The 27,260-nt window shown below is 50.0% G+C and overlaps 1 protein-coding gene across 3 annotated transcripts; it reads right to left on the bottom strand.

Moving 5' to 3' along the window:
* Positions 1 to 1,275: 1,275 nt before the first annotated feature.
* On the bottom strand, positions 1,276 to 27,128 carry lrrc4ba (leucine rich repeat containing 4Ba). Of its 3 annotated transcripts, none has more exons than XM_058048440.1 (5): positions 26,646 to 27,128; positions 26,278 to 26,518; positions 25,146 to 25,405; positions 8,678 to 9,127; positions 1,276 to 4,286 (listed from the first exon to the last, which is right to left on the bottom strand). In XM_058048440.1, exons 4-5 carry the CDS (start codon positions 8,933 to 8,935, stop codon positions 2,364 to 2,366), a joined length of 2,181 nt encoding a protein of 726 aa, XP_057904423.1. In that variant the 5' UTR covers positions 8,936 to 9,127; positions 25,146 to 25,405; positions 26,278 to 26,518; positions 26,646 to 27,128; the 3' UTR covers positions 1,276 to 2,363. The 3 variants fall into 3 exon arrangements, with proteins under 3 accessions (XP_057904423.1, XP_057904425.1, XP_057904424.1); XM_058048442.1 differs by having other exon boundaries at positions 26,299 to 26,518; XM_058048441.1 differs by having other exon boundaries at positions 26,278 to 27,128.
* Between the last annotated feature and the right edge of the window lie 132 nt (positions 27,129 to 27,260).

Genomic DNA, 27,260 nt, shown 5'->3' with positions numbered 1-27,260 from the left:
ACACGGCGCTGTCGAGGGGTCGCCATCATGGAGGTTGTGCAGGAGTGGAGAACGGCAGCTGGAGATGTTGCAGGAGGTATCGCTCCCAATTCTAATAAAGGATGAGATTTCCAAGGCACACAAAACGCTTCACAATGAAGTCATTCACTCGTCGGCCTCACACTGTTGGTGGTAAGGTACATCTGTACACACAGCTGCCCTAGGATAGCCTGACGGAACCTCTGCGACCACCACCAAACATTCATACACCAGGCAAAGTGGGTGAAGTGTCAGTGAACAGTGAACAGTGACTGGGTGGAGGAAGTGAGAATGGAACCACCAACCTTTTGGTTTCTGGCCACTTCTGCGGTTAAAGAAAGCCCAAATGGCTTTCTGATCAGCTGATGAACACATGAAAACATGCCTATTACACGCGTGTTTGCATGAACTGGTTTACTCTAATTATTTTTGTCTGACTCCCATTTTTTTTGGTCATCAGGAAAGTGTGTAGGGGGGGGGGGGGCATCAAATGAAACACAGGGGAATGAATCCCATGATTCCCACACAAGTGGGAAGTGGTGGGTGCAAAGGTACATCAAGGGGCGGGGCTAAAGCGGAATGAGAGGAACCAAATGGCGACACCTTGATAAGGACTGTCGCAGCGGCAACAGTTGCCAAGGAGACCCGATGGCAAGATGCAGAGGTTTAGCTGGGGGGGGGCAGATGATGGCGTTTCGGTCGCTGACCGACGAAGGCCACTGTTAGTGGCATTAGTGTGTCGCCATGGCAACGGGGAGCAGACATACATATGACATTATGTGCCCACTCGCCTCAGATGGGCTATTCCATTTCCGCTTATCCAGAGTTGTGTGGGGGGCAGAATTCCAAGTAGGGAAGCCCAGAATTCCTGGTCCTTGGCCCCCTTACGGCGTTCCCAGGCCAGCTGAAGTGGAAAAAAAAAATTAAAAGTATTAAATTATCCATGGAATCCCACCAACTTATGTGCCAGTTTTTTAATTTCCAAAGTGAGCTGGGCTAACAGAACACGGGTGTAATTAGAACCAGTGGAATCATCTAATTAGAACAAGAACAAGATTACAATAAAGAGAACACTTGAGCTTAAAAAAACAGCAAATAAAAATCTAACTGGATAAAAAAACCCCAAAAAAGAAAAAGAAAAAACACTCATCATCGTAAGTCATTTTCTTTGAAAAGAGATCTAGAAGTTTATCGATATTTTCTTTGTAGTCTTTTTTTTCCTGTAGAAATAAAAAAAAAAGTCTTTTTTGTCCGAGCACCACGTACGCGCCCCCCCCCCCCCCATACCCCCATACCCCCATACCCACCAGCTCCGAAAGCGCTTAGCTCGGCACACATGACAACACCGAGACGCACGCGTGAATAATCCTCACAGAGCCTCCCGGCGTCCACGCCGCCCCGGGAGGCCATCTTGGGAAAGGGCAGGGCAGGGCGGGGCGGGGCGGTCGCAGCAGTAAAAAAAAAAAAAAAAAAAAAGAAAAAGAAAAAACCGTGGGTGTACAAATGAAAAGGAAAGTAGTGCTAACGACGAGCATGATGCTAACGCTAACATGGTGATGGAGAGCAGCTTCGTAGGAATATGTACACCGTGAGCTTGGTCAGCAGGACGCCGCTGCTTCTTCTGGTTTTCGTTATTGATGCTACACAGCACGCCGACCCCGATGGCGTCACCGCCACGCAGCACGCCGACCCCGTTGGCGTCACCGCCACGCAGCACGCCGACCCTGTTGGTGTCACCGCCACATAACACGCCGACCCTGTTGGTGTCACCGCCACGCCAAATCTTTACGGCTACAAAAAAAAACTAAACTAAATTTACTCAAACACGGAGCGGCCATCTTGAAAAGTGGGTCGAAGAACAGCAGTTTTTGTCTTTAAATATATTCTTCCCTTGTAGTTCTACACCAGAGGCTCCATAAAGATTCATTATAATTTATTTTTCCAGTGAAAATATATTTACCGTATATATATAATATGTACTTTCAGTCCCCCCCCCCTTTTTTTTTTTTTTTAAACTTTATAGCGCTGGTTCGTCCACAACGCCACGCTTCCTTCCTTCCGTGAAAGTCGTGTAGGACGCATCCCGGCAATCCGGCGTGAAAACCACGCGGCGCGTTTGTCATCCGTAGAAATATTCCACAAAGACACAAAAACGCTTCCGGTGTCTTGGCTCGGTTTGGGACTTTGGCAAAGACGAGAGCTGGTTGTCGCCAGAACGACGCGCTGATGTAGAGCGTGTGCTAGTCGGCGTCGCCGCGAGGACGTCGGCGACTCGCGGGCTCCCTCTTGGCTCTGCCCCCCCACCTATCCCCGCCCCCGCTTTGACCCCCTTGCTCCACGTGTCCTCAGATTTGAGTCTCTTGCACGTTCTCCTTGGAGCCGCTCTTGAAGAGCAGCGGCTCGTTCTGCCCCTTGGCCATCAGGCCCTTCAGGGAGCTGTGCAGGCTGAGCTGGGGCAGCGGCACCGGGGTGGGCAGGGTGCCGACGGAGCTGGGGACCTGGGAGCGGGACAGGGTCATGTTCTGGGAGCAAGGCAGGGGGTTATTGTTGTTGTTGAGGCCCACGGGGGCGCCCATGCCCAGCCCCGCCATGTTGTTGTTGAAGTGATGGGACTTGTAGTAGTTGAGGTGCTCGGATCGGGTCAGGCTGGGCAGGGTGACCGCGTCCGAGTGGTGTCGGCGCAGGCTCTGGCCGCCCCCGATCCCGCCGCTCTGGGTCATGCCAGAGCCCCCCGAGATGCCGCCGCCGCCGCCCCTGCCGCCGGCCCCCAGCTCGTCCTCCACGTTGATGATCTCGATGGCGCGGGCGGGGCCGTGGTGCTTGTGCAGCTGGTGCTGCTTCCTCAGCTTGTAGAAGACCACCAGCATGACGGCCGCCATGAAGGTGATGGCCACGAAGCAGCCGATGATGATCTTGGTGGTTTTCATCACGTCATCCAGGCCCGAGAAGCCCGGCTCGGTGATGGGCACAGTGAAGGTCGGTCGGGTGGCACGGGGGGACAGGGAGGACCAGTCCACCGAGAGCGAGGAGGGCGTGGTGGGGACGCCGTCGGGCCAAAGGTGCCCCGAGGGGGTGGGGCCGGGGAGGACGCGGATAAAGGTCTCGTTGATGGCCACCAAGGCCGACTCCTCCTCTCCGGGGGTCTCCACGGTTTCCACGGTGACGGTGGTGAAGTAGGTGTAGTTGACGCTGACGTCGGCGGCGGTGACGTTGAGGACGGCGGTGGCGGTGGTGTTGCCGGCGGCGTTGGTCACCATGCAGGTGTACTGGCCCGTGTCGCGCAGCGTGACGTTGGTGAAGTTGAGCGTGCCGTCGTGCAGCACGGAGATGCGCACGCGGTACGAGCCGTGCGTCATCAGCGTGCCGTTGGGCGTGATCCAGTTGACCGACGTGGTGGAGGTGCTGGTGCGGCACTTGAGCTCGGCGGCCATTCCCTCGGTGACGTTGAGGTCGGTGGGCGGCTCCACGATGACGGGCGCGTAGCAGGTGAAGTGGCTCTGGTCCAGCTCGCCGATGTACTTGCCCTTCAGGAAGGGCGGGGCGTGGCAGCGGGCGCAGCAGGTGGTGTTGCTGGGCACCGTCTCCTTCAGCCACCAGCTGAGCCACAGCACGTCGCAGTTGCACACCCACGGGTTGTGGTTGAGGTGCACGCGCTCCAGCTGGTGCAGCGGCGTGAAGAGGTCGTGCGGCAGCGAGTGCAGCGAGTTGTGGGACAGGTTGAGCTCCTCCAGGTTCTTCAGGTCGTCAAAGGCGTTGCGCTCGATGACCGACACCTGAGAGTGCATGAGCCACAGCTTCCGCAGGGACACCAAGCCCTGGAAGGAGCCGGGGCGGATGATCTCCAGGCGGTTCCCCGACAGCTCCAGTTCCTCCAGCCGCACCAGCGCCGTCAGCTTGGGGATGTCCTTGAGGCCGCACATGCCCAGGTTCAGGTAGCGCAGGTTGACCAGGCCCACGAAGGCCGCATCCGAGATGAAGTCCAGCTTCTTGAGCTCGCCCAGGTCCAGGCGCCGCAGCGAGGGCACGCGGTGGAAGGCGTAGCCCGGCAGCGTCTCGATGGGGTTGTTGCGCAGCCACAGCTCGCGCAGCTTGCTGAGGTACTCGAAGGCGTGCGATGGCACCAGCGTGAGGCGGTTGTCGAACAGCTCCAGCGTGTTGAGGTTGGGGAGGCCATTGAACGCGCCGACTTCGATCTGGCGGATCTGGTTCTTGGACAGCTGGAGGATCTCCAGGTGCCTCAGGTGCTTAAAGGTGTCGGACTTGATGACCTGCCCGGGTACAAAAGGCAGAGTTACCACCCAGGACAAAAATATTGGGACGGCTCATGATCAATGAATGAAGGATCGATGGCAGGTCGGACTGGAGTCCGCTTTTAAACCAAGAAGGGCGCCAGAGCAGCGCCCCGCCTCTTACCCCAAGACAGCTGGGATAGGCTCCAGCACCCCCGTGACCCTCGTGAGGAAAAGAAAGAAAGAAAGAAAGAAAGAAAGAAAGAAAGAAAGAAAGAAAGAAAGAAAAAAAGGAAGGAAGGAAGGAGGGAAGGAAGGAGGAAAGGAGGGAAGGAAGGAGGAAAGGAGGGAAGGAAGGAGGAAAGGAGGGAAGGAAGGAGGAAAGGAGGGAAGGAAGGACAGAGGGAGGGAAGGAAGGACGGAGGGAAGGATGGATGCATGGAAGGAAGGATGCATGGAAGGAAGGAAGGATGCATGGAAGGAGGGAAGGATGGATGGAAGAAAGGAAGGATGCATGGAAGGAAGGAGGGAATGAAGAAAGGAAGGAAGGATGGATGGAAGAAAGCAAGGAAGCAAGGAAGGAAGCAAGGAAGAAAGGAAGGATGCATGGAAGGAAGGAGGGAATGAAGAAAGGAAGGAAGGAAGCAAGGAAGGAAGCAAGGAAGGAAGCAAGGAAGGATGGATGCATGGATGGAAGGATGGAAGGAAGGATGGAAGGAAGGATACATGGAAGGAAGGAAGGAATGAAAGATGGATGGAAGCAAGGAAGCAAGGAAGGATGGATGCATGGATGGAAGGAAGGAAGGAAGGAAGGAAGGAAGGAAGGAAGAAAGGAAGGATGCATGGAAGGAAGGAAGGAATGAAGAAAGGAAGGAAGGAAGGAAGGAAGGAAGGAAGGAAGCATGGATGCATGGAAGGAAGGAAGGAAGAAAGGAAGGAAGGAAGGCTTTATCATATAAGAGGAAAAAGTATATTATTAAAATCAACTTTGCTATTTTTCCCCCCATTTTTGCATGCCCCCCCCCAAATGGGGGACCCTATTGAGGACAAGTGTTACAGAAAATGGATGTAATGTAATGTAATGATGTAATGAAGTGGTGTTACGTTCCTATTGGCTGCACCGTGTTGCTTTCCAAGTACACAGGCTGTAGTATTACACTTGGAATTGTCAATAATGGAGAGAGTGTAAAACTAAAGTTCAATTGGGCGACTCTTAAATCTTTCACACTCTTATGTGTGTGTGTGTGTGTGTGTATGTGTGTGTATGTGTGTGTGTGTGTATGTGTGTGTGTATATGTGTGTATGTGTCCAAAACTTGACAAACACACACACACAAACTCCTGGAGAGGAGCCACCGTCGCCTCCAAATGTAGAGCAGGAAGTGGGAGTGGAGGGGGTTTGTCGTGGGGAGGGGGAGGGGGTGGGGGCGGGGGGCTGTCAAGGCCCGACTGCGAGGAAACTCAGCCAAGGAAAAAATAAGCCAGAGAATCTAGGATGCCTTCAGGTGTTAAAACATTTTTAGCCTTTTTAATCATTGCAAGAGGCGCTGCAGGACGCCAGCCAGCGAATCAAAATGTATTAACTAAAAAGGAAAACTAATATTGTCTTTTTTTTTTGTGTCCCCTTAAAACGTCTCCCACTGCATCTTGGGGATGAGCCAACATACTTTGAAAGATGGAAGATGGAGGCAGTGGCGCTTTTTGCTTCGATGGCGGCTTTGGCTTTATTCATGTCATGAGCACTTAGTAGTTTGGCTCACTCATCTTTGTGGACCCCCCCCCCACAGAGAACGTCACCCTGGGCCATTTGGGACCCCCGGTAGATCCTTGAACATCGAGGATTCAGCAAGTGCGGCCATTTTGGTTTTAAAAATCACGTCTATTTTAGAAGAAATGATTGTATAAGCATTTTTATATATACATATTTTACAAGAAATGATTGCATAAGCAATTATTATGATATAAATTATATATACACACACACACACACATATATATATGTGAATTATAATACATAACTTATCATTACAAAAACAGGTCCTTGAACGCACCATAGTTGTGTGCTGTGAGACACAAACATGAGTTAGGCTATGTTAGCACTAGGTGTGTAAATCTCTTTATGATGGGTCCCCACAGGTCCCCAACCACCGGGCCGGGGGCCGGTACCGGTACATGGTGCAAAGATGAGGTTTGTACACGCATCGAGATATAATATATATTTTAAAAACACAACAATACGATGCCAAGTGCAGATGATAATAATAACATCAATAATAATAACAATTCAATGGTTCCATGTGTCGATGTGGACATGAACTTGAAGCCAATCGTATGGGTGTCACCTGACAGTATTCAGTCAGCGGTGTCAAAAACAGACATCTTGATGACGCCCTGAACTCCTCACAGTTTATTATTATGACGATATCATGATAATAATGACCAACAACGACCAATAATAACGGCGCTCCATCCCTCCATAAACGGCATCTCGGGACTTGGATGAGTTTCTAAAGCACACACGCAAGGCGGTACCGAGTCACACAAATGTTCCGCACTCTCAGTTTAGGAAAGATTCCGCAGCTTCTTAAATAATCCCCACCTTCCCTTCTTTTTGTCTGTCTTTTGTCTCCCATTCTTCCAGCTTACTTTCCCGTCAGAAGTGAAGTTTCAAAGCCCGAACCTGCATTGACAAGTTAAGCCCCAAATCCCAAACTGGCCTGTCTTCATCCAGACGATGATGTTTAAAACAAGCACGCTGTGTGTGCGTGTGTGTGTGCGCGTACATAAATGCTCCCCAAGGCAAATATGAGTGTGCTGTTGTGCATGTGGTTCCATGACTTATTGACTCGCAGCAATAAACAGCACTATGAGACGTGTGCAATTAAGAGGCTACGTCCCATATCGACGTGCAAGGCAAGCATCGTTTCTTGATGGCAAACATCAACGTTTTTTTTTTTTTTCCTGCTGGAAGACGTCAATTAAAAACCAGTTTGTTGTGACAAGAGAATTAATTACAAACACGTCAGCGACATGTCAGAGTCATTAAAAGAAAATATGTTATTTACAGCTGAAGGGTAGCGCTGCCCTTGTAGTGCCGCCCCTTACCACAGGAGGCAGCAGGTGTGGCTAATGTTACGTGTTAATGCTAGGTGGAACAACTGGTTTTGGATCATTACAGGCACAATAATTCCTGGTAAAAGACGGGCTGCTGTCGCTGCAGTAACCCGCGGCAAGCTAAAACTCAACTCTGAACCTCCTGACCTCACTTCCTGTCTGCCACCCATTCTGCTCCCCCAGCACCGCAATACAAACGTAAACAAAAATGTCTTATTTTCTATTGTATTAGGTAATAGGAGTATCAAGGTGACTACATGGACGTGAGTTCATGTTTTGAGGTCTCCAAAATAACTAAAATAATAAGTTTTTTTATGCTCTAACTAGGAAAATATTCCATTTATAAATAAAGAATCTTACTTCAACTGGACCCAATTAACCCCCATAAACAAAGGATTACTGTACACTGAGTATTTGTGTACAATGTATACTTAGTACGCCGTGTAGTACCGTTGCTGCGTACGTAGCGACATGACGATTGCAGCGTTTATCCGCTTTTCCTCTTCTGTTCTCTACGTTCCACTGCTGTGGATTATATAATCCAGCATTATTTCACGTTAGCACCTTCCCGTTCCGCTCCGTAGCCAAGATGGGGATTATTTATGGTACTCAGTGTACTGCACTTATGCACTCAGAAGACTTAAGTGCACTCAGTGTGCCAGTTGAGTAACATTAATGGACATGACCAGTTGGATGGCTTTCAGCGCAAAATGGAGATTTTTGCTCAATTCCTCTTTCAGGAAATTCCTTTTGATATATATTTTTAAATGAATACAGCATAGTGCCATCTGTCCATGACCTTGGTGAGGGTAAGCGGTATAGAAAATGGATGATGGATGGATGGATAGTGCCATCCATCCATAACCCTGGTGAGGGTAAGCAGTATAGAAAATGGATGATGGATAGTGCCATCCATCCATGACCCTGGTGAGGGTAAGCAGTATAGAAAATGGATGGATGATGGATAGTGCCATCCATCCATGACCCTGGTACGGGTAAGCGGTATAGAAAATGGATGATGATAGTACCATCCATCCACGACCCTGGTGAGGGTAAGCAGTATAGAAAATGGATGATGGATGGATAGTGCCATCCATCCATGACCCTGGTATGGGTAAGTGGTATAGAAAATGGATGGATGATGGATAGTGCCATCCATCCACGACCCTGGTGATAGCTCGTGTTGTAAGATACTGTTGGCTTGGTGGAGTTATGAATCTATATCAGCGATGTTATGCAGTATATTGTGAGTAAAACATCTCCATCTTGTGTTCCATTACAGCCCATGAAGTACGAGGAGAACGTTCGGGATCTGACCTGAATGGTGTTCTCCTGCAGGTTGAGGTATCGCGTGTTGACGGAGATGCTCTCGGGGACGTTGTCCAGGTTCTGCCTGGTGCAGATGACGCGGCTGGCCTGGTTGGAGCAGGTGCAGTGGGAGGGGCAGGAGGAGGAGGAGGAGGAGGCGGCGCCCACCAGCTCGGACCCCGGCAGCAGGAAGTGCAGCAGCAGCTGGGCCAGCAGAAAGAGGAAGGGGGGAGGGCCGGGAAGGCAGGTCAGCGTGGCGATGCGCATGGCAACTGGGTCATGACCCGGCGCGGCGATCCGAAGGTACGGCCTTGGCTTTCCTTCCGCTCCGCCTCCTCACGGCTGCATCCCGCCCGTCCTGCTGGGGCTCCCTGGTGTCGGTGGAACATAAGACGTGCGCCGAGCAGACGCGATTCCCTTTCTTCCCTCCTCTTGTTGGCGAGACAAAGGCAGGAGTCACTGTTGAGCAACAACACGCAAACATGAAAGAGGAGAAGAAGAAGAGAGCGTGTTCAAGACGGCGCGCTCGGTGTTTTCCTCCAACGGAACAAATAACGGCGAGACATTTATAGCTCATCATCGGGGGGAGGGCGGCTTGTCACAAAGAATCTTTAGGAGGCATTACAACTTTTGGTGGCAGCGCTCAAATCAAATCCCGCTTAATCCCCCGGCAGACGCCTTGTCAGCAGCCATCACATCGCCGCGGCGACGGCAGGTGCGCACCTAGGCCTGCCGTTAACCTGCGAACGCATCATCATCATGTCTGACCTCCCCCAAGGCCCAAGAGGATGCTGTTGGTCGTTTGCCCAGTTAGCCCTTCCGACAAAAAAGTTAGCTTAGCTATAGAAGCTCCAACAGTCATGGATCGTCTTATATTGTTATTGATTACATTTCATACGGTGTACGTGGCTAACAAGGATGCTAAGCGTATTTAGGCATGAAACCTGGATTATGCGGTGAGTGAACAATGGTGATTAAAGAGATAAGGGGAGGGTTCTGGAGCTGAATTTTGAATAATTATGTCCCACATGATAGAGAGAAAAAAAAATTCTTCTCCCATCCTGTGTGGAAGTGGTACGTTTTTTGCTCAAGTTTAGAAAAACAACTTACTGGTTAGCTTGCTAGCGAGCCGCCGCCTTGAGTCCCTTCATCATGAGCGATGCAAAGTGTTGTAAACAAAAACATTCATTTTCTACTGCTTTTCCTCACGAGGGTTGCGGGGGGTGCTGGAGCCTATCCCAGCTGTCTTGGGTGGCCAGCCAATCACAGGGCCCATATAGACAAACAACCATTCACACTCACATTCATACCTATGGACAATTTGGAGTGGCTAATTAACCTAGCATGTTTTTGGAATGTGGGAGGAAACCCACGCATGCACGGGGAGAAGATGCAAACTCCACACAGAGATGGCTGAGGGTGGAATTGAACCCTGGTCTCCTAGCTGTGAGGTCTGCGCGCTAACCACTCGACCGTCGTGCCGCCTAAACAAAAACATAATAGGATTATTAAGGTGACTATAGGGGTGTTATTTCATGTGTATAGGGCTCTAATGTAAAACAAAGTGGATTTAGAAGGTCAAACAAGTTTTCTATGCTCTAACTACAATAATATTCAATTTACTAATATTGAATCCTATATTGTGGTCGTTTCTGGAACCAATTAAGCGCTAGCAACGAGGGACGACTGTAGGCCAAAAATCGCACACTGAACCGCTGTGATGGTTTTACTTTTTACAGCGGAACTCGGATGTTTCCTGCATCTTTACAGAGGAAACGGAGAGCACGAGCGTAGTGGAAACGCAGTTTGGCTACTCGGCGTCGCCGGCAATCCCGTTTTGATGTCTGACTTTTGTTGTGCGTGTAAATGATTTGATGAGCGATGAGAGCGGGGAATGAGGCTGATAGAGATCATCCCCAGCCTTAATTACACTCCCAACAAAGCTGGCAAACAAAAGCAAGACGACGCTGCCGGCTTTTTGTTGGAGGCTGAGATGCTAAATCCGAGCCTGCGGAGGCGCGGCGCTGCGCATCCTCAGGAGGACGCTAACCGCTGCTGCCGCCGCAGTCTGCATTGGCGCTAAGCGGTGGGTGGGTGGGTGGCTGGTGTCCGGCGGAAGGAGGGCGGGGGCCGCACCTTTGCCGGTCTGCAGGTGGTCGGGACGCTGGCAGGCCGCAACAGCTCGCTTCTTGTTAAAGCACGGCCGTGATGATGCCACTTTGACACGGTGGGTGAGGAAGGGGGGATTATTAATCTGATGGATGAGTGTATGGCTGCAGGCAGGGGAGGGAATTATCAACAGCACAGTAATAGATGAATACTGAGCAGCTGCAGAGGGGGGGGGGGCAGAGGAAGGGTGAGTGAAAGGGATGATGAGGGATAAAGAGCCTGAGATGGTATAAATAGTGTGGCCGGAGTAAAAGAGATTAAAAAGAGCGAGAATAAGGAGGAAGAGAGGAAGCATTAATATTAATCACCTCAGTCACTGAGAGAAGAAGAACAAGGTGGGGGGGGGGGGGGCAGGGGGATGGAGACATGGAGGTGAATGACAACATCCAGCATGAATATGAAACAGGTGACATGCAGCCAGGTCCTTCCTGAGGGGCGGGGCAAACAGGTCGACAGGCAGAGGTGCTTAGAAGGGGTTGGGGGGTGGGGGGGGGGGCTGATCAATAACGCAGTAGTTCAATGACACTAAAACACACACAAGGACACACTGATAAATCATCTGCAGCACACTCCCCGTTGGGGGAGACAGCTTAAAAAAAAACAAAAAAAAAAAACACCCCTGCCTCCCCCAATGGTTATTTTTATTCCTTTTTTAGACATTTCTCAATTATTTGTTTTTTTTTTACACCCACCCCATAATCACTCATCACCTGCCCCCCCCCCCACAACTCATTACATATTTCCAAGCCCCCCCCCTACACCCCCCTCACGCAGCAGCAGAATAGATGGTGCAGTGACCTCACACTCTGATGAAACATTAACCTGCTACAATGTCACACATTAACCCCCTGACCTCGCCACCTAAACACCCTTCTTTTTGCACACGCACACACACACACACACACACACACGTACGCACACACACACACACACACACACACACACACACACACACACACACACACACACACACACACACACACACACACACACACACACACACTGCAGCTTCCTTTCCCAGCTTTGCTCTGACTGGCGCTGCATTCAAATGTTCGCCCACAGTTACCATGGTTACTATTCAGCGCTCCATCCAGCTGTATCCCACCGACTCCGACTCCTCCTCATCACCCCCCCCACCCCCTTCTTCCTCACTCATTAGCACCCCAAACGCACGCCTGTACAAATGGCACGGACCAAACACGGCGACACGGGCACGGCGTGGCGCAATCATTATCACGGAACAACTCGGCCAGCGCCATCGGGCCAGCGCCATCGGGCCAGCGCCATCGGGCCAGCGCCATCGGGCCAGCGCCATCGGGCCAGCGCCATCGGGCCAGCGCCATCACCCATGTGATGACTCCATCCATAGATGTGATCAGCAGGACGTCACACGTCCCATCACATTTCTGCATTTGCGTCCCCACCATTCGGACTTGAACCAAAAACCAAATCCCACGTGACCTCCGCAAGTCTCACGACACTTCAGCACCTCACGCTTGAAGTCCACACGTGTGCTTTGCGTCCCGCGTGTCTTCCATTTTGTTATTAAAAGTGACTCCCGGGGTGAACGCTAGACTGAGTAGAAGATATCTGCGCCGTGAAAGCAAGAAGGTCATGTTCTCTGCACTGGAGGACACCAGAAGGTAAAAGTCCTCGGCATACCAGGGTGCATGTCGTGTGTGTTGTGACCAGGGAAAAACATGCACTTCACTTCCCGTTATTCCCGACGCGCCGCCCGCTTGCAGACATTCCACTTGACGTGCCATAAAACATTGAGGAGCGCCTTTAAAGCTGCATGATTACGTTCGGTGAGATATTCCAGACGTCCCGCGCGAGGTTTTCGCACGTTTAGCGCGTCGCCTTAATGCACGCTGACATATTTGATATCTTTGGACGCGTGACAGGAATTTTTAATCAGGTTTTGTGAGCGCGGCTGAATGTTTAATGGCGGACGTGTCGGCAGGCTAGAGGAGGTTAAAAGACTGCCGTCTCGGCGCGTTTGATCCGGGTTGCTCGATTGCATCCTGAGGATTGGACTTCCTGAAGGCCGCGCCCGCCTCTCGGGGGGGGGCGGCCTTCAGCCTGCTAGCATAGTTCCGCGGTTTGGGTTCGGGAAACGCTGGAAATTATTATTATTATTACTATTATTATTGCAGGGCGGTCTAGTGGTTAGCGCGCAGACCTCACAGCTAGGAGACCCGGGTTCAATTCCACCCTCTGCCATCTCTGTGTGGAGACTGCATGTTCTCCCCGTGCATGTGTGGGTTTTCCGGGTACTCCGGTTTCCTCCCACATTCCAAAAAAACATGCTAGGTTAATTAGCGACTCCAAATTGTCCATAGGTATGAATGTGAGTGTGAATGGTTGTTTGTCTATATGTGCCCTGTGATTGGCTGGCCACCAGTCCAGGGTGAAGACAGCTGGGATAGGCTCCAGCATCCCCCCCCCCCCCCCCCCCCGTGACCCTCATGAGAATAAGCGGTAGTACGGGAGTACACGGGAAGTCCAAACTGACCACTAGTTGGAACCGAACCACAACCCTCATTACCATCAACAAGTCGTTGGCGAAGGACAATCAGCACATTTGAAGGGGCCATGAATGCTGAATGTGCGGGGCCACTGTAGTCCACTATAAGGGGTACCCGATTTGGTGGCCGGCAGATCAACGCGAAACATATTGCTAACGACTAAAAAGGCTGCTCAAGAAGCTCAAGAAATGTCGGAGCGGCGTAAAACGAGGGTACATCCCGGCAACAATATGTGCCATGGGGGCGGAGACAGAACGGGACCCGAGCGATGGGCGTCCTCAATCAGGCACAAAACGCCGGCTGGCAGCTGCTGATTCATTCAATTGACTCAATCAATTACGTTTTTATTAAAATGCATTTAGCGGCGCTGCGTCTCCGGCGTGATGGATTTGATCACATCTTTTGAATCGATGCGATCATCGATCGGCCGTCTGAGGCATCTCGTGTGCACAGGAAGTGGCTCTCATCTGGTCGCTAATGGAGACTTTTAATGCCCCGTGGCTTGCTGATGTGTCAGATCCTTTAAAGACCGTTGTGAACGTGGCAGCCGGAACACTTCACGTAACAACGCCGCAATAAAACACAAATAAATACCGGCCGGATCGTAGGACACCCTTGGGAACCCCGAGGACCCTTCTCTCACGGTCACGCTACCGGGTATTAGGCATCCTTTCTGTCCCGTCCATTGGGAAGCATCCCGGTATTCCAACCGCTTTGGGTCATTCTTCATGGCCGACTGAACGCTCCAACACAGCAAAGTCTGAAAACCTGCAAACTCTTGTGAGCGGTCCAGTCAGTCCCGATTCTTTCAAGCGATTCTGATTCCCAGAAGATGTGTCAAACTGGATCAGAGTCATGTAAACGCCTCATAACGGAGCCAATGTGACGGGCTCCAAAGGGAGCACCAGTCAGTCAGAGTGGCCGCTCGACCCCGGTCCTCTGGGTACGTCACGTGTTTTATTGTTGATCTTCACGTCTTCATCCTGAAACGTTCCAGTTTTACACCCGAACGCTCCAGGTTTTTAAGACGGCTCCTAAATCAGACTCCATCGGACCATCATCAGGGTTTTTTGGGGGGTAAATCAGTCAGGACTGATTGGCTGGCCACCAGTCCAGGGTGACCCCACAAGTCAGCTGGGGCTAGGCTCCAGCTACCCCCGCGCCCCTACCGAATGGGGGCGGGGTGGGCGTCAGGAGTAAAAAAAAAAAAAAAAAAAAAAAAGAGAACTAGGAGCGCATAAAGCTGCCAGTCCAAGAGCAGGACTTCCACCCAGCTACAAGTTTAAGGGAGATAAGCCGACACGATGATCTGCGAGCGCGAGCTGGATGAGGTGAAAGGACGCCAGAAGAAGACGTCGACTTCCTGTCGTGGTCCAGCAGGCAGGCTCATCTATCACACTCTGCGCTCGCACTCGTCGCAGGCACTTATAAACATTTAAAGCGTTTGACTAACCGCCAGGCAGAATTGACTTTGGGATGAAAGACCTGGGGGGGCTTTTAAAAAATGAAAAAGGCGAGCTCTGCATCAGGGCACCCAGGCTCTGATTTAATGGAGGACAAAAAAAAAAAAAAGAAAAAGAAGCAGTTTCTTCTGGCAGGAGCTGTGGAGCGCCACACAAACACACACAGGGCTTTCTCTTTTTAATCATGCCCCCCACCCCCCCTTCATCATTCGTTGACAAAGGATCCTTATGAATAGTCCTAAATGAGACGCAGCGGGTGGGGGGTGGGGGTGGGGGGTGATGTGCTGTTAACTGGATGGGAGAAAGGAAGCTCCTCTCTCGCCCACTTCCTCCCCAAGACTGACTGGACGGGCGGCGGCCTCGCTTTTCAATGAAGGTGTGACGTCAACGCACACACACACACACACACACACACACACACACACACATACACACACATACACACACACGGTGACGAATGGCATCCTTTGTGCCGCCCCATTCATAGGCAGGCCCCTGCAGGAAGGGGGCCCCGTCTTCTTAAACAAAGCAGCCAATCAGAAAATACCCAAATCATATTGATCATTGTAAAATATTAAAATATATGTGGGCGGGATGGGAGCGGGGGGGGTTAACTTTATCAACGATACATATTTAAATTGACAGAATTTCTTTTTAAATGTGATGTGAAAGTCGAGTACAAATAAGCAAAAATGAATAACGCTATGTTAGGAATGGAACATTTTCCCCCTGCAATATGTAATACGTTTCACTCTGTGGTAGATGAGCACGTCGCTGTACTTTGTCTAAAAGAGAGTTCTCAGGCAAAGTATCGCCCACAGAGTGGAACATGTTCCATTCCTAATGGGTGCTTGAGTTTGCTGAACAAGCAGACGCCGTTTAGCTTTCAACGAGGCACAAAATCTTTTAGATCCTAAGGTACCGCGTTCTTATTCTGATTTAGTAAATCATAACAACACAATGAGGAATTGTTTTAGGGGCGAAAAAAAGCCAACAAGTCTATTTTAAAAACGGCCTCTCATTCGTGCCAAACGGGACGCACTGCAGCACGCCGCCGTCACCCACTTTGTGCGTTCCAGGATGCGGTTAGGCAGACCTCATCTATTCGCAATGAGTGGGGGAAGAGTGGGGGCGGGGGGGTACGGCCACACATGTTCAAACCCCACCTGACCCGAGGGGGTGAGTTCACAGAATCATGCCAGGATGAAAGACGGGATGGAAGTGGGCCAGTCTCAGCACCAGGAGCTAACAGCTAACAGCTAACAGCATGTTTTTTTTTAAATGCTAGCAATCAATCACGGCAAATACTACCTACTGTAATACCTACTATACTCATATACTATAAACTGCATTACGTATATACAGTACTACGCATATACTACTATGAATCAGGATACTACTAATAATGTATTACCATTAGTCATATGCTACTTTTAATCACATACTAATATTAGTTATACTACTAGTGATCACACAGTGTACTACTAGTGATCACATACTGTACTACTAGTGATCACATACTGTACTACTAGTGATCACATACTGTACTACTAGTGATCACATAGTGTACTACTAGTGATCATATACTGTACTACGAGCACACTATGATCACATGCTGTACAAATATGAATGCTGTGCTACTATTGATCAAATACTATTATTTATCATGTACTACTATTGACCATACACAGTGCTACTATTCATGGTGTACTGATATTGATTATACAACTATTGATCATAAAGTCTACTACAATTGCTTCTATAGTAATATTGATACTATTAATAGCGATCATATGCTATACTACTAGCGATCATATACCGTACTACTAGCCATCATGTACCGTACTACTAGCGATCATATACCGTACTACTAGCGATCATATACCGTACTACTAGCCATCATATACCGTACTACTAGCCATCATATACCGTACTACTAGCCATCATATACCGTACTACTAGCCATCATATACCGTACTACTAGCGATCATATACCGTACTACTAGCCATCATATACCGTACTACTAGCCATCATATACCGTACTACTAGCCATCATATACCGTACTACTAGCGATCATATACCGTACTACTAGCCATCATATACCGTACTACTAGCCATCATGTACCGTACTACTAGCCATCATATACCGTACTACTAATGACCACTGTACAAATATGAATGGTGTGCTACTATTGATCAAATACTATTATTTATTATGTACTACTATTGTCCATATACAGTACTATTATTCATGGTGTACTGCTATCGATTATACACTACTATTGATCATAAAGTCTACTACAATTGCTTCAATACTAATATTGATACTATTAATAAGACTGATGATGTACTACTACATAAAAAGTGTGATTGTACTTCCAGATGATGGGAATGATTTGTCTTGTGTGTATTCATGCTTGCTAATTTGTTGCTAATCAAAGTAGAGGTACACTAAAGTACATGAAAGCAGCGTTGATGTGATCAATGACGCCAAGAAGTTTAACGTGACTTCAAGATGTTTGGCAGGCGGAGGAACATTAGAGAAACTCTGCTGCTTCTAAGACCCAAAACACATCAATGCACAAATATGTGTGTGTGTGTGTCTGTGTGTGTCTGTGTGTGTGTGTGTTGGCCACGCCAGGCACGGCATGTCAAAATAAAGCTCAGCATATCCTTCCCGCGTGTGCTATTTGTTTAGCTCGCCCTGCTTTGGATGTACGGCACAACACCAGGCTCCGGTCGGCTGCACTCATCTCGCTTTGTTGTTGCACATGAAATATTAAAAACGCTGCTAAAAGACGCGCTCGGGCCTCCTGCGCTCACGTGCGACACACTCCGACACAAACACCGCTGCTAATCACCCGCGCACACAACCAGGTCAAGGTGGGGCCGAAAGTCAGAGGACTCCAACGGGGACACTCAAGACACAAAGCCGGCGACGCGCAGCAAATGAGGCAGCGATGCGGTGAAACAGCAGCAAACATATTCCATAAACGATAAAAACATGCGGTGCAAGAACGATAAAGACGTGCGGTGCACCATCGGCCAAACGCATCCATCTCCATCATCCAACGCAATAACACACACTTCATTAGGGACATGACGGATGGGAAGACGCCATCTTTTTTATGGCAGAATGTTGAACGTAACTCAATAAACTCCATCAATTATTTGTTGGCTCTTTGGTCTTTCCCGTGGTGAGTGTTTGTGTGACAGGTGTCTTATCCGCATCCTGAACTGAGATCAAGAGAACTCTCTTAAAGGGACGGGACTAATTTGTGTTTCATGGACAGATAGAAATGCAGACTGTGACCTCCAGAAGCCGTAGACCGTAAAACACTTGGGTCTGAGTCCAAGACCGGCGTGTAACATTTCAGCTTTCATTTAAAGGTTTCCTATCACATTGCTTATTCAATCAATACATGGTCTCACTTTATAATAATGTACACAAAAATAGAGTAGTGACTGAGGAAGTAGTGGCTAGTAGCTAGGGTTGGTAGCTTCCTTAGCTAGTTTCAGGTGTGGTAGGTTTCGCCCGTGTAGACGGCGTTTAGAGGTGAAAACAACACAAGAAGCAGAGAAGGGTGACGTGTCCAAGGTAACAGACGTGGAACGGGGAGGAAAACATCAGCAGGGGGGGGTGACGGAAACGTTGCGAGAGCTGCAAGGAAAGAAGCTAAATGTGACATCACATGATCCAAAGCGGCGCATTCCATACGGATGCAAATACGTGGAAATAAAAGCTGAGGTCCTTTCGTGGCAAAGCCAAACCGGCGTGGGAGGAAGGAAAACGGTGTGCTGGGGGGCACTGGAATCGCTCTCTGAATGTTTGCTGCTTGGTTGGCGGGTCAAATCAGAGTACTTTTAGTGGCAGATTACTATCACTGTCCTCCTGCATTGAACTGTACCATCACATTATTGAAATAATACCAACATAGCATGATCATGTTTGTGCCCAGTGAGTCTTTCTGCACGTCATCCTAAGTGACGCCCCCCCCCCAAACCGAACCATCAAATGGCAAATGGCTGCATGCGTGATACACTTGGCCCAAATCGTCGGCGACCTCGCCCCGGCCTTCGCCGTGAGTGACGCGCTGACTAATACGTGGACAGATAAACACTCATGCTGACAAACACGATAAGGCTTCGCCCGAGAAGCCCTGACGCGGGCTGACTGATGGACGTCTCCATGGAGACGGGTCACCCGGACTGACACGGCGAGCGTGCTTGCCAAACACATCTGAGGGAAACCGAAGTGGAGATGTTTGGATATCAAAGCTGTGCTGGAATATTCCGGCATGTGTGTGTGTGTGTGTGTGTGAGAGTGTGTGTGTGTGTGTGCGTGTCATGCTCTCACACCTCATCCTCACGCTATCGCTCACACGTCTCCATCACTCTCCTCCTCCTCCTATCAGTGCACATATGCTCCTCTCCTCGGCTTCACCTGAGGCGTGTTTGCTTCCTCACCTCTCCTCCTCGGAAACGTTCCCACCCCACCCTAACTCCCAAATCACCCCCACCCCCGCCACCACCGCCGCCGCTCTCCCACACGCTGTGTGAAATGGAAGCTCTTGCAGAGACCCGGGGTTGCCATAGTAACCTGCCATAGTAACCATCACGCGTGTCTCCGTCAAGGCAGCGGGGGCTCGGGGTGTCGGTGGGGCGACGCTTTTACCGACAACGACACAGAATTCCAGCGTTTATCGGAAAGTATGAGAACTTTTCCGCATGACGTGATACCATATGATGACACGGATTCCATACATAATTCATAGTTAATGTGGAGTTGAATGGTGGCCCGCCACAAGTCAATTTGGACGCCACAGAACAATTTTATCCTTTTTTTTATCCTTCTCAACTTCTTCCACGCTAAACTCCTCCAAACGTCCCCCCATGGACCTTGCTGTGTTTTAGGGCCTCCCCCCAAAGTGTCCTAAAATGTCTGGGACTGGTCTTGGCTGGAAGGGACGAGTTCTCAGCTACTGAGAGAAGCCAATCTCGTCTGATCTGGAAGCTAAGCGGGGTCAGGCCTCATTAGCGCTCGGATGGGAGGATTCCCAGGAACACACCGGCGATCGTGAGCTCAGGTGGAAGATTACACGTTTGAGCCGTCCAATTGACATCAGCCTCCTTTAAAGCCACCATTTAGCCGCCTTTTCTACGAGGTGAAAGTTTGGACGCTCCAGTCCGCTTCCATCGGGGCCAAGTGGGGCCCTGCAGATTGGGGATGTGAAGCTATGCACATTTACAGGCCTTATGATTTACATTTCATTTAAATTTACACTGTATATTAAGATTTCATATTTATATTTGAGATTTATTTTTCACATTTGCATTCAGATTTAATATTTACATTCAGTGTGCGATGGACTGGAGAACAGTCCACAATGTAAACCGCCACTACTCCAAAGTCAGCTGGGATAGGCTCCAGCAGACCACCACAACCCTGGTATGGACATGGGGCATAGAGAATGAATGAATTTATTTCTATATTTATTTATTTTTTTATATTTAAATGTCAAATTTATTTTTAACATTTACCATTTAAATTTAAGATGTATTTTGAAGATTTATATTTTTTATTTAATATTTAATTGTGAGATTTATATTTAACATTTGGTAATATTTATTAATATTATTTCTATTTATATTTCAGATTTTTAAAACCCTTATATTTAGGCATAATATTTAGTTTTAATATTCATTTATAACATTTGTATTTAAATGAAATCTATAGATTTAAATTGAAGATATTCACTTCGATTTTGTTTAAAAGTTAAAACTAAAAACCAAAAAATTTACCATAAAATTTAATTTACTTCAAATGTGAAAAAAATTGTAAGAAAAGTGAGCTAAATATTGAAAATATGTACGTAGCTCATTGACTTTTTACACTGGGGCAGCCCATGGAAGGGAATTGGTGCAAAATAAATCAGGGAAAGAAATAGCGAATATGATTTGAAATATGAATTTAAATAGCTGGTCAGCTCTGTTTGTTGCATTGACCAACGTTCTTGGTCAAAGTATTAGTATTAGTATTAGTAGTATTCCTGCTCTAGCAGGAAGACTTTGGGGTCATCAAGTTCCTGTAGATCCTTGGACTGTACGCTTGGGTGCTACTGTAAACCTGAGATTTCCTAATAAAGTTATATCTTATCTTATCTAGAATGTTGACAAATATGGCTGCAACGCCACGTCAGGCGCCCTCACAGCGAAATGTGAGCGCGGACACCTTGGCTGCTGCCGCAGGAGAAAAGTGCAAGAGGGGCAAAAAATGTAAATAAAGAGGCGGAGTGAGTCAACACTCCGTATATTGCAGTCCAGGGAGTCGGGGAAACAAACCCGGAGTAATGGTCCAAGGCGTGCATACATCACGGCCGCCTCCCATGCTAGCACGTGCTCCCCGCCAACCCCCGCCCTCTTCCTCAACCGCGACATCACACCACCCGCCGAATGCGAGCCTCTGCCGTCGGATTGCACGTTATCTCAGGCGACAAGCGCTCCCACGCTGGCCCCGGGCGCGTCGTGGAAGGCGAGCAGGTTGACTCACGAGCGTCGTTCTCCGCTTGGCCGCTGCCATCGACACCGTCAATATTTAGACGCTAATCAGCGTTAGCGCGCTGTGGCGGTATGGCCGACTCGGCAGCGCCGCGCCGAGCTCTTACAGTATGTCGCCGCTGACCCGGAAAAACAAACCCCCTGAAGACTCGGCGGTGCAACCAAGCGGTCTGGAGCTGCAAAGCATGCTGGTCCCCGGGGGGGCGGCAACAATCCTAATGATGGTCAACCTGGGCAGGACACAAGACCACGCCTCCTCCACGGACACGCCAACACACGTGTATTTTTTACTCAACATTTTGGAGGACCTCGAGTACGGAGGCGGACTTAATTCCCCACACAGGAAATGAGGTGGGCCTCCTGTCATCAACAAATCATGTAGGCTAAAGTTTAGCTAGCGGCATTTCTGGCTAGCGTTAGCGCCAAGGAGAAGCCGCAGCGTGAAATACCTTCTGATGTCCGCTGCCCCCCAAAGCGACCCTCCGACGGGGCGTGACGCGCACTTCCAAAAAGATCAAACCTTGCGTGAAAGGTGAATTATGATTGGACCGTTTTTTTTGGAGTACATCACTTTGGTAGCGTTTCCTGTTTTTCCCCACCACCAAAACAAAAACAAAGGTAACGCTAATGGACTCATTTGAATCGTGATGTTCTACCTTCAAGACGCCGATACATACAATTAGCTTGAATGTGTATATATGTTTATAATATTAGGCCATATTCAACCACAAAACAATGCTAATATGCTAATGAATGAAAAAAGGGAGGGATTACCAGATGGTCAACTATTCTACTCCCGCTACCAGGCAGGAAGCTAAATAGCTAGTCGTGGTAGCTGACGCTCAGGAAAACACTGCCCCCTAGCGTTAGAGTTTAGGGAGTCACGTGCTCAGCCCCCGCCGAGGAGCCATAAGAGGGTCAAGATGGCGTCAGAAGGCTCGGCGTTATTGAAGCATAAGGAAGCCTTTACGTATCCTAAATGATCACAACGCGGTGACGGCGTACCGATACGCCGCCCGCCCCCTCCACAATAAAAGACTCTAGGCTGTCAGGTGCGTGCCAAAGCAGCACAAAGCCGCCATGAGGCGTTTGGGTGACGGTCCGCATGGGAATACGTTCCCTGGGGGAAATGTCACCATTCCTAATGATCACATTTGCTGTCATGAAGTTATTTCATAATTAATGGCTGCCCAGAAGTCATCATCATCATCATCATCATTATCATCCCCAAAGGGCTGACACCCGGGGCCGGGGGCGGGCAGAGGGGGCCAATCACAGCTGATTATCCCCCCACTCCGCCACCACAGACAGCTTAGCATTTCTGCAGCGCACGGGTCAGCGCCCATACGCTCCGCCGGTCACCCACGGCCAATTTGTGCCGCATTGTGCGCAAAAACCTCTCAGGTTCACGCATGGCGGGAGCACGTGGCGCCGCTGCCGCCGCCGCCACAGCATCCGAGAGTAGTCGTTTCCCCTTCGGTAGCTGATCTGCGGTCGGCCTGCGAGCCGCGCACTTCGGCGGGCGTCGGCGCCATCAATCAATGACATGGCCGCCCTATGAAGACGTCAGCCAGCAGCTCGCCCTGATTACTGCACTTTTTGTGTCATCCATAATCTCTGGCCCTCTGCTGCCGTCTGAGGATCTCACACACACACACACACACACACACACACACACACACACACACACACACACACACCAAATTTAGGGCAAGTGTTCCTCTCCTTGCATTCTAATGCAGTAGCTGAGATGTTCCTCACAAGAAAAGCTACGTCTCTGGGAGGTCCAGCGAAGCTTAAAGCAGACAAGGATGGACTTTAAGGCTTCGTTAAGACACAGGAGGGAAGTCAAAGATGTGCAGGGAATGCTGGAATTCTGGAATGTTGCACCTGCTTCAATAACAACAACCACCGCTTTGGCCCTACGCTATGTAACTAGGAACTAGGTCTAATACATTTGATCCTTGCAGGCCTCCGTTAGCGGACTGTAAGACAACGTTACGTCATAGCAAAGTACCATCACAATAACATAATAACATCCCTCATTCCTCACTCAGGGAGGAGGTGTGGCCTTGGAGGAGGTCTGCTCTCATCTTAAAAACAGAACGTTTCCTAGCACTCGATACGCCGATCGGCAGGAACGTACGAGGTAGTGACGCCAGTGCATCGGAATGCCGTGTTTGTTTGACACGTCTTCCTACTCCTCCTCCTCCTCATCGCTACACGTCACCATCATTTACACATTTCACGCCCCCCCTCATGGCGGCGACACAAGACTGGAGGAGGAATAACGGCAGACCTACAACGAGGACTTTGTGAAGACCTCCACCAAGAAGACGCAAGCTGTCCTCATGTGGATGATGATGATGGCCATCAGGTACGACACCAGGCATCCTCCAGCTGTTAATGACGCGTTCCTGCTAGTCTCAACTGGTCATCATCAGCATCAATTGAAGAAGTGATGATGTGTTTTGGACCCCAGTTACACTTGCAAACCCAATGTGTCCCGTAGGGTTGGGGGGGGTGCCACATATTAAAACACAGCCCGCCATGGGACGTTTCGCAGACACCAACTGCAAATGGCCCAAACCCCCCCCCCCAAAGTAGCTTCGAGTACAGCTGATCTCTGCACATTGAAAGCCTCATTTTTGGTCAAAAAACATTTTGAAGATTTTGCACTTTGTTCACCGGTCCTTGAACGCACCATAGCACCAAACGGTAAGCCATCATTCATCGATTAGTGGCAAATACATGAAAGGTGTTTCCATTGCTGAACAACGGCAATTGAAGAGAGAAGAGGAGCGGAATCTACCCTAATAATTACAACACTAACTTTTATCGCAAATGCTGATACAAAAATCGGAGAGAAGGTCCAAACCGTCGAGCGAGCTGGAGGATTTGGAGGGGGAGGAGCAAGGCGTGTGTGAAAGGTAGACATATGGGCGTGGCTTATGGCCACCCAAGAAGGTGACAGAATGCATTTCATGACGTCACCATTTTGCATTCACGGAAACATAGAGGAGGGAGAGCCAACCAGAACGGAATGACATGCTAACATTTGTAAAGCTATTTCGGACCAGGTGGGGGTGTTTGTGTGTGGGGGGGGGGGGGGATTAGCGGTGTTTGTGATGAACAACGGTGACATTTACAGCGGCGACGACGGCGGCCGCTAAAATCACGAAGCAGCAAAAAGAGTCTTCACCTGTAACAAGTGACTCTTCCTCAGTCATTGTCCTCTCAACCCCCCCCCCCCCGTCTAATCCTGCCCCAGTGCCCCACTTCACCCTCTAACACCCCCAATGAAGGAGTCAACTCCCCGACGCTGGGAACAGAACCACAGTGTTCCTTCATCAGTCCTCATCTATCTCATCCTTGTTCTCAGCTTGAGGAGGAGGCAGGGAGGGGGCGGCCTCCAGGGGTTGGGGGTGGGAGGGTGGTGGATTTGACTGACTCACATCTTTAACCCATCGCACATGAGCCCGCAAGGTGCCTCCGCATTTTTCATCAGCGGGAAGGAAGAGGAGGAGGAGGAGGAGGAGGAGGATGCAGCAGCACCCCGGGAAAAAGCTTATCACGGCAAAGTGGGATGACAGAACATCAGCGGAGCTTCTCAAGGTTACCACACCAAAAATGGGAGGAAAAGTTGGAGACAAATTCCAAGTATGCAAATCAGTTAACTCCTTAACGCTCCCTGGCACGCACACACACATTCCTGGATCGCAGCCGCATCAGCACCGGCACCGGAACGAAGACTCACCTTGACCGTGCGTGGAGACGATGACGACGATGAGGAAGATGAGGATGAGGGCGATGGCGATGCCGGGAAAAGACGCATCCTGCTGCCCGCGACTCTCCGGGCAACGTGCTCCTCTGCAGAGTGGCTGCCGAATGGATGCTGTCGTCTTCTCCTCCTCCCTCCCTCACTTTCTCTCTCTGCCGCACACATGGACGAGAGAGGAGTGTCTGATGGACGTTGCCACGACAACCTGACACGCTTCCAGAACAACACGTGACCTCCTGAAACACAAACACGCATCGATTGTTAGCGCCAACACCTTCAACGCACAAAAATGTTTACGATTAATGGTTGGCGGGCCCTAAATGGCCCCTGCACCGGAGCTTCCCCATCCCTTCTGCTATCGCCGTTCCCTTGGCAACGACCACACACACACACGCGCACGGCCACGTGTTACGCCACATGATTGACAGCGTGAAGGTGGCAGGAAAGGAGGGGTTGTTTTTGCACAACCTTTTAAAAATAAATCATCTCAATGGTGTTGTCAGGGAAGGTGAGGTCAGGGTTGAGCCGCCAATCACCTCGGGGGGGGGCAGGGGGCGGGGTTGCATATGCAGACGTTCACACACGGCATGCAGCAACAGGACCAGCAACCTGTTCTTGCATGGATCATGGATCATGCACCGTGCACGTGACCTCTCTCGCCCCTCGTGCGCTTTATGAGCAATATGTAATTGCTCGTTAGCAGCCCACCCCCCCTCCCACCCTAACCCCCCCCAGCAGCTAGCGGGCCCTCTGCAGTCCTCCATGCCGCTTCCAGCAGCAGCTTGTTTAGTTGCTCCCTCACTGTGGCTGCTCGCTGCTATTAAATTTCAAGTCACACAACAGTGCAGTGGAGAGCCCCCCCCATCCGCCACCCCCCTCCCTCCCTGCTTCCTCTCTCTCTCTCTCTCTCACATGCTCCCAGGTGGGAGGGCGGGAGGGAAGGAGGGGGGGGAGGCTGTATTGTGGTCATCCCATATTGAGTCCTGTGCTGTCTTCAATTCCAAATTCTCCATCTCGCTGATGCAAGGATGCTCTCATCACCCCCCCCCTCCCCCCACATTATTTAAATAAGCCTCCCCCACCGCCGCCACTTCCACCCTCGCCTCACCGTGCTGCAGTGGTGTCGGACCTTTCAACGTCCTGACTGAGAGGAGGATGCCCGTCAATGACTCCATGACAAGATGGCCGACAGTGAAGGATTGATGTGACTCTGTGGGTGGCGGAGGCGGAGACAGGAAGTTGAGGATGGGGCGGGGCTTGTCGAGAGATGAGGTGGAGAACACGGTGGCCCAAATTGAAGCCTGATTCGCATCTGATGGGACACCAGCACGCCATCGGCTCCGTCGTCACTGTCAGAATTAAACACAGATTGGGGGGGTGGGGGGGGGGTTGAATTGAATTATGAATATGAATTTACTTGAGGAGACTGAGGGCAGCCAAGTGGAGACTGTGGAGTAAAATTCTGGCCCGTCAGACCTCCATCTGCACCAGCTTCAGTAGACATCACATGTCCTGTGTCGATGGCGAGGCTGGATGATGACTCCTCCTCCTTCTCCTCCTCGGGCCAGAGCGTGACAGGAACTTTGCCCTCCGGGATTGCAGAAGCCATTAATGCCGAGCAGCACCTCCGCCAGGCAACATCATCTTCATGTGTGGCCCACGGCCTCTTTAAGTGCTCCACTGGCCTCCGCCGCACGCAATCAACACGCTCGCCCACTTCAATTGTGACTTCATCGTCTTAGCATGAATGCTAGCATCCTTCGTCCTTCTAGTGTCTTGGTTTTACTCAGACCTGGAACGATAAAAAAGTTGTCTCGATACAATCGGTCAGAAATACTAAAGCAGTCACGCCCTGAAAGTTAAAAACAACCAAAACACAGACGCCACCGGGACTGAAGCCAGGCCGACTCGGTCCTGTCACCGCTCAGGGACTAAAATGGTTTCTCTTAAAAAGAACAATAAAAGATCGGGGGGGGGGGGGGGGGGGGGGGGCACAGTACATCTTCATTTGTCTTGTGCGAACTTTCACTCTGCCGACTCGGAATTGCAGCAATATTTCACACAGGCTGCCTGCAACTTGTTGCACTGAAT

Source organism: Doryrhamphus excisus, chromosome 15, assembly GCF_030265055.1.
Source record: "Doryrhamphus excisus isolate RoL2022-K1 chromosome 15, RoL_Dexc_1.0, whole genome shotgun sequence".
Classification (NCBI taxonomy): Eukaryota; Metazoa; Chordata; class Actinopteri; order Syngnathiformes; family Syngnathidae; genus Doryrhamphus; species Doryrhamphus excisus.
The sequence above is the reverse complement of the archived record's forward strand: the minus strand, read 5'-3'. Positions and strand labels throughout refer to the sequence as shown.

What these genes read in the sequence shown, in the direction of transcription:
- lrrc4ba (XM_058048441.1), bottom strand. Translation starts at nt 8,935, where the DNA reads ATGCGCATCGCCACGCTGACCTGCCTTCCCGGCCCTCCCCCCTTCCTC. An exon ending in TGCAGGAGAACACCATTCAG is followed by an intron (nt 4,287 to 8,677) that starts GTCAGATCCCGA and finishes GTACCCGGGCAG; the next exon opens with GTCATCAAGTCCGACACCTT.